General features: G+C 37.3%; 1 protein-coding gene across 1 annotated transcript; it reads right to left on the bottom strand.

Annotated features, from left to right (window-relative positions):
• Positions 1–4,573: 4,573 nt before the first annotated feature.
• Positions 4,574–6,608, bottom strand: LOC121051609. Its single transcript, XM_040514271.1, has 2 exons — positions 6,393–6,608; positions 4,574–5,269 (listed from the first exon to the last, which is right to left on the bottom strand). Exon 2 carries the CDS (start codon positions 5,241–5,243, stop codon positions 4,626–4,628), a length of 618 nt encoding a protein of 205 aa, XP_040370205.1. The 5' UTR covers positions 5,244–5,269; positions 6,393–6,608; the 3' UTR covers positions 4,574–4,625.
• Between the last annotated feature and the right edge of the window lie 966 nt (positions 6,609–7,574).

The following is a 7,574-nucleotide window of genomic DNA, read 5'->3' as shown; positions in this document are numbered from 1 at the left end:
ACCCATAATTATAGACATCAAAACTACAAAATTCAAAGAGAAAAGAAAAGAGAAGTGTAGGAGAAAACAATGATAGCCACAATTAGCTAGAAAGCCAACATGACTACTCTTGAATTATAACTCCCACAATTACCCAATTTTTGAATCTTGTAGAGGTTGAGCCTTTTGATAGATCCTTGAAACTTGTGTGAGAAATTCTATGAATACCCAAAAGAAAACTAAAACTATTATGAAAAATGGAGGAGGAGGAGAGGAGAGAGAGAGAGCAGCCCAAAAGGGCTGCCTCTGTTTCAGGTGTGGTGCGGCTACCCTCTCTGGTTGAGAGTGAAGGGATATATTTATAGTGGTGCAGCTGTGTGTTGTTGGCTTTTGAAGGGAGAGAGAGGATAAGGCTACACGTGGCCTCTATGGTGGGAAGAGAAAAGAATGGATCAGGTCTATTGGTGGAGAGAGAGAACGAGAATCATGCCTAGGATCTGTGGGTTTCAAAGTTGGTAAGAAGAGGTTGCCACATGTCATACTTTCATAGGTTGAAATAATTAAACAAGGCCTTGTTTAATTGCTGCACGTATGTGATGGCTGATGGCTGATGGTATCTTGATTAACTAATCAAATGAATAATTAATTAATCAAATCAATGATTAATTAGCTTAACTCTCTCAATTCAATTTTTTTTTCATCACCTTCCTTCCTTCTTTCTTTTCCCCATTTTCTTTCTTTTTCTTTCTTTCTTCTCTCTTCTCAATGCACTTCCACACATATTATTGGAGGTAATTTGATTCTGCTCCTTTGATGGTGTTGACCACGGTTGACCCGCATTGATTATTTCGTCCTTTTGTCGGAAACTCCAATTTGCTCCAATTTCGCACAATTCTTTCTCGTTTCCGCAATTCCACTTATTTTCTACAAAGTAAATAAAAATGGATTAATTACATATTAATTGACATGGAGATTTGCTTATTTATAGTGTTTTAGATATAATTACACGCATATAACTTGAACTTTGCTTGTCCCCAAGCAAACTAAATGTAAATTAATTGCCAAAAATCTTTTAACTCAAGCACAAATGCTCAAACATAAAGAAAGTATGGAATTAGCCTTTCCAATCATAACCCTCGGAGAACTAATTATGTAAATGATCATGAGGTCGACAAAGCATAAAATAGGAATTATGAATTTGTAAGGCAATTAAGATGCATATGTGAGAAATGCTGAAGCATATGCATGTGTTGACCTTGTGTCAAATCAATCCACCACAATTAAATAGGCATATAGAAGACCCGATATAACCCACTAAACTCACATAGGTTCACTAAATATTACTGCTCAAATGTGTAGGGGCTATATGTGTTTCACTCAAAAACAATTTCATAACATACACCGCCATATGCTTGCTCTTCGATCTCATCTCCGCTGGGTAACCCACAACATTCAAGATCAAGAGGTCTTTTATTTGGTTGTAATGGGGCTAAGGGTAAGTGGCTAATAGAAATGAAGGATAAGGAAATACAAAGTCCATAGAAATCGGTGAAGCAACTCTCTCTTGTAGAGATTTAAGATTTTTGCTTTCGAATGATAAGTCACTCACTCTAAAACCCAATATACAACCCACACTTTACTACGTAATACTTTTTTTTTCTTTACACAACTTTCTTCTTCTTCTTCTTCTTTTTTTTTTTTTATAACTTTCTTTTCTATACAAATCACTCACCCCCACACTTATTCTTTTGTAACCTCACACTTTTAACTTTTTCTTTCTTTTGAAGCACTCAAACATAAAGTCATTCTCTCGAATCGCTTCACCAACTACCATGGAAGGGTAGGATAAAAGTGTTTAGGCTAGGTAGGGATTTGTGGTGGTAATGAACAAAAAGGCTAAAATATATACATAGGCTCAAAGTGGCAATCTAGTGGTAAATATCTTTGGGCACATGCTTTTTTTGGCCATGGTGGTATATAGTCCTAATGCCTCCATCCTTTCTATCATGTCGTAAGCTAAAAGTAGCCTCAAGAGGTCTCAAGCAAGTTCTAGATACGCATTGTCATGAAATTGTACACACATGAAAGAATAAGTGAATGAACGATGCATACACTATAGATATAGGCACAAAAACTCACAAATAAGGGCATGCAAGTTAATCGAATAATCTATATGCTTCTCTAATTATGATGAACGAACCTAACATAGGCTATGTGCACACATATAGTCAAGCATAGATCACATATGCACTCAATTACAAAACAAATTCAAAGTCCTATATCATGCTCAATCTATCCACAATCACAACAAACTAAGTCCATGTCTCGTCATTGGGGTTGGAAAAGGCATTAACCACTAAATTCTAATTACAAAAAGCTAATCTAAATTTTTTTTTTTCATAGGTGCCCGAGCCCTCATCCCCACACTTAAAACCAACATTGTCCTCAATGTTGTAAAGTGAGCTCGAAAGCTAAATCCGTGTTGGATTTAGGCATGAGAGTGAAGTCCGGGGGAAAGCACAAAAATTAACATGAAAATAAAAATCTAAATGCGGAGTAAAGTTACGGAAAACCCCCTTTGTAGACACCTTCATTGCTCACAACCTTCGGAGAAGAAAATATGAGACACCAACCTCAAGGCACAAGGCCTTGACTTCCTTAACGTATGCTCCAAGCTAGCTCTAGGTGCTCATAAAAGATCGACTCCATTGAGAAATATATAGTGTCCAAAGGGCAATGTGTCACAAATAACCCATCAAGAAATAAGGACAAGGGTCCTTCATTAAGTTCATAGCCTTGATCACCTCCAACACACCTCACAACAGCCCTATAATGACCTCCATTGAAGAATTGAAGTGCAAGAAGTCCAACCACCCCGAGTGAACACAAACTAGTGAGTGCAGAAAACTTCCAGCAATGACCTTTCTGTCTTCAAATGCCCATATCTCATACTCAGAAAGTGATAATCAGGTGAGGCCACTTGAAATGGAAAGTAGACTCAGAGAGCTTTCTATCCAGATAAAGTTAGCTACCTATCTCCAATTGAAATGAAAATTAAAGCTGGTAAAACTTGCCAATCTGTCATGAAGTTTTCTGCTGACCCTCAGTCACCAAAACTGTAATATCTGAAGCTCCAGAGGTGCAAAGAGGGTGAGACCAACTGGATACGAAAGTAAACTCATGAATATATCTGAAGGTAAAATTTCAATGAAGTATCATATCTGAGTCAAACATCGTTGGCCTCCAAACTCACTGATCTGTTCTGCAGTTTCTGCTGTGCCCTGTTTCTGACCTCTGTTACTTGGAACACTATATCTGAAGCTAAGAAGGTTCAAATCAAAAACTGTTTCTTCTTCATATAGAGGACATGAGAAAATACATCTCTGAAAATTTTTAGCTCCAAATTGCTTAGGATGTAGAAGGTGTAGCTTCCCAAAGTCACTCTACAGTAGCTTCCTCTGTTCTGAACTTCATGCATTGACCATTAAATAAATAGAGCTCCAGTGACTGAAAGTGGTTCCAATTTTGGCAAAAGATAGTAGACATATAGAAGAATAGCTCCAAAAAATTTCAGCTCAAAATTGCATGTAGAATGGAATCTATAGTCACCCAAATTCAACTGAATTTCAGGACAGAAACTGCTCACTACCAAATTAATTCTCCTTCACATTTCCAACTCCGGACACCTCCCATCCTCTCAAAAATGACCAAAAATCTTTATTCACCATAAAAGTAAACTACTAAAGGAAAAAATACTACCGATGATGTGCTAGGGTTGCCTCCCTAGCGAGCGCTTTGTTTAAGGACTTCATTGCCGGTCCATATAAAACATGATCTTGTCAAGGTGGATACTTCTCAAGTACAACCACCCTATTGTTTGGGGCTAAGGGACTCCTTGATGTATCATAGAGGCAAGACCAAGAATTACCTATGAATATTCCAAATGGCGAGCAAAAGTGTAGCTTCTTAATCTTCCTCTTCTTCATAATTGTTCTTATAGGAGTCAACTTTGCCTTCTCCTTCAAAAGTGGTGTAGAAATGATGCTCATAGGAAAACTAGGTGGTAGAAGCTCTTGAGAGTGATGGGAAAAGGTGAATGCAAGTGCTCCATTTCCTTTCCTATCCATCACCTCATTGTAGAAACATTGGCCACTTAATGGTGGATTGGGAGGTAAAAGTACCTTGATCCCAATCCTCTCATGAATAATGTAAGTGCTCAATATTCTACAATCCAACTTGGGAAGCTCATGATGGATCTCCATGGATGTGGGAGGAGAGAAAGTCCTTGGCTCTTCAATTTCTTGACCATCACAAAGTATTGAAGGACTCTCTTCCTCCTTGGGAACATCTACCTCAATGAATAAAGGATTATAGTATATGACTTGAAGCTCTGCATCCTCCTCGATGAACAAGGGATTATGGTGTAGAACTTCAAATTCCGCATCCTCCTCACTAGACAAGTCATCCACCTCTTCGAAATCATCTTCAAGTATCTCCCCTTCATTTGGAAGCTTAGATTTCCAATATTGCACCCATTCCTCCGAAGTGTAGTCTCTCACCTCACTTGCATTGAAGCTTTCATAACCAAGCTCAATTTCTTGTACATCAACATCACTATCATCATTCTCAACTTGCATAAAGGATTCTTACTCAAGATGCTCGATATACACTTCTTCTCTTGAAATAGGCTCCACTTGGTCAAAGAAAGATTTATGCTCATAAATGGTGAAGGGTGGCTCTTGTGCAAGACTGGTCTCAAGTTGCTCATTGGTATGTATAAGTATTTCTTGAGAAGCTTGCAATCGAGCTTGGGACGCTTGCAATTGAGCTAGCAATTCTTCAAGAGAAGGCTTCCTAGACTCATACGCTTGCTCATGAGGATATCCTTCGGACACCATGGTCTCTTGTGAAATCCTAACTTGAGAGGCTTGTAAAATATCTCGGGAGGCTTGCAATTGAGCTAGTAGTCCTTTAACGAATTCCTTACTAGGCTCATAAGCTTCTTCTTGTGGATATGCATCGGGTACAAATGTCTCTTGATACATGCCCATCCCGTACTCACACTCTTGCATAAAATTTGGGCATTCAAATCTCAAAGAGCACTCAAAAGATGAATGCCACGGAGAATTACACAAAGCACAAGTTTCATTGCAAGAAGACATAGAACCGATCACATGAGAATTCCACACTTGATGACCTCCACCATAGAAACTTCCTTGCTCATATCCCCTTGGGTCATCCCATCCATAGCTCCATTGATCCATAACTCAATATGATAAGAAATATGCACCTATATATGAGTTCCCAAAAGTAAGATGAGTAACCAAAAAAATTAGAAATTATAAAATTAAAGAGTAAGCAAACAAAATAAACAACTTTTTTTTTCTTTTTTTTTTAATAAAGAAACAAAAATATGCTAAAGTGACCTAAAGAACCGATTCACCAAGGGATACCCACAATCCTTGGGTGGTCGGAACTAAAGTCACTAAGCAAATAAAGGAAATAAAACAAATAAAATAAAATAAAATAACACTAATCTAAGGCACCAAGCCTTAGCAATGCTCGGCTTTGATTTTCACTAAAGCCTAATCAAAACTAAGAACCTAGTGGTGGATATTCACAAATGAGTGGAAGAGTTCAATATTTGGGAGTTGATTTCAACTTAGCAAAAAGATAATGAATGTGAAGCAATAAAAATAAAAATGAAATGTAAACAATAAAAATGAGAATGTTGGGTGTTAGGTAGGTTCCTTCACCCAAATCTCATGTGTCGGAAGCTAATCTAATATAGATGCATATTTCCTATTTTGGCGGTAGTCGTATCCAAGGCGGTTCAAGGCTCAAGGACCGAAATTGCCTTTCATGGTATTCCTACTCCGGTTCAAGGGCCGTAGGGACTCACTTGACATGAATTAGAGCCGGTTCAATGGTCACTAATTCACATCAAGAGGCGTAGAGATCGAGGAATTAGACTACTAAGCTACCCGCCCGCGCAATCACGCAACGAGTGTAAATCACCATGCTTATAACCCCTCGAATACGAAATTGAAGGTTTCTAGCTTAAGAATTAGAGGGGGTCAAGTCTCTATCTCCATCCTAGACATGCTCAAAATACACACCCTAGAGTTGACTAGGCTCCTAGACATGCATTTTAACCCAACAAAAATAGATATAAACATCCATCATATGAAAATTGCATCATTACATTAAATTAAACATCTTTTACACAAAATTTGGGTTAGGGACACAACCCTAAAACCCAACAAGAAAATTACTCACAACCCATAATTATAGACATCAAAACTACAAAATTCAAAGAGAAAAGAAAAGAGAAGTGTAGGAGAAAACAATGATAGCCACAATTAGCTAGAAAGCCAACATGACTACTCTTGAATTATAACTCCCACAATTACCCAATTTTTGAATCTTGTAGAGGTTAAGCCTTTTGATAGATCCTTGAATCTTGTGTGAGAAATTCTATGAATACCCAAAAGAAAACTAAAACTATTATGAAAAATGGAGGAGGAGGAGAGGAGAGAGAGAGAGCAGCCCAAAAGGGCTGCCTCTGTTTCAGGTGTGGTGCGGCTACCCTCTCTGGTTGAGAGTGAAGGGATATATTTATAGTGGTGCAGCTGTGTGTTGTTGGCTTTTGAAGGGAGAGAGAGAGGATAAGGCTGCACGTGGCCTCTGTGGTGGGAAGAGAAAAGAATGGATCAGGTCTATTGGTGGAGAGAGAGAACGAGAATCATGCCTAGGATCTGTGGGTTTCAAAGTTGGTAAGAAGAGGTTGCCACATGTCATACTTTCATAGGTTGAAATAATTAAACAAGGCCTTGTTTAATTGCTGCACGTATGTGATGGCTGATGGCTGATGGTATCTTGATTAATTAATCAAATGAATAATTAATTAATCAAATCAATGATTAATTAGCTTAACTCTCTCAATTCAATTTTTTTTTTCATCACCTTCCTTCATTCTTTCTTTTCCCCATTTTCTTTCTTTTTCTTTCTTTCTTTCTTCTCTCTTCTCAATGCACTTCCACACATATTATTGGAGGTAATTTGATTCCGCTCCTTTGATGGTGTTGACCACGGTTGACCCGCATTGATTATTTCGTCCTTTTGTCGGAAACTCCAATTTGCTCCAATTTCGCACAATTTTTTCTCATTTCCGCAATTCGACTTATTTTCTACAAAGTAAATAAAAATGGATTAATTACATATTAATTGACATGGAGATTTGCTTATTTATAGTGTTTTAGATATAATTACACGCATATAAATGTGTATAATCACACCCCCACACATGATTCTTTTGTAAATTAGATATGAAATAAATTATGTCATTAGTTTATTGCTTTATTTTTTGTGTAACATTTTGGCTGGTTAGTTTTCTCTTTTTGTTCATATATCATTTTGAGTTTTTCTATTGGAACCTCCAAATTTACTGACTTGACCTCTATGCTTTTTACACCTCTTATCAAATTTTCAAATACTAAATTTACTCACTAAACTTCCTCAAATAACCTCACTTATATAATTTGCAAACAAATTATTATCTTTAAAATAAAAAATTTAGTCATTTCAATGATTTA

Source organism: Rosa chinensis, chromosome 1 (assembly GCF_002994745.2).
Source record: "Rosa chinensis cultivar Old Blush chromosome 1, RchiOBHm-V2, whole genome shotgun sequence".
NCBI classification, from domain to species: Eukaryota; Viridiplantae; Streptophyta; class Magnoliopsida; order Rosales; family Rosaceae; genus Rosa; species Rosa chinensis.
Note: the sequence above shows the minus strand (reverse complement) of the source record. Positions and strands in the feature narration are given on the sequence as shown.

Excerpts from the sequence above, each read along its gene's own strand:
- LOC121051609 (XM_040514271.1), bottom strand. The coding sequence starts at position 5,243 with ATGGATCAATGGAGCTATGGATGGGATGACCCAAGGGGATATGAGCAA.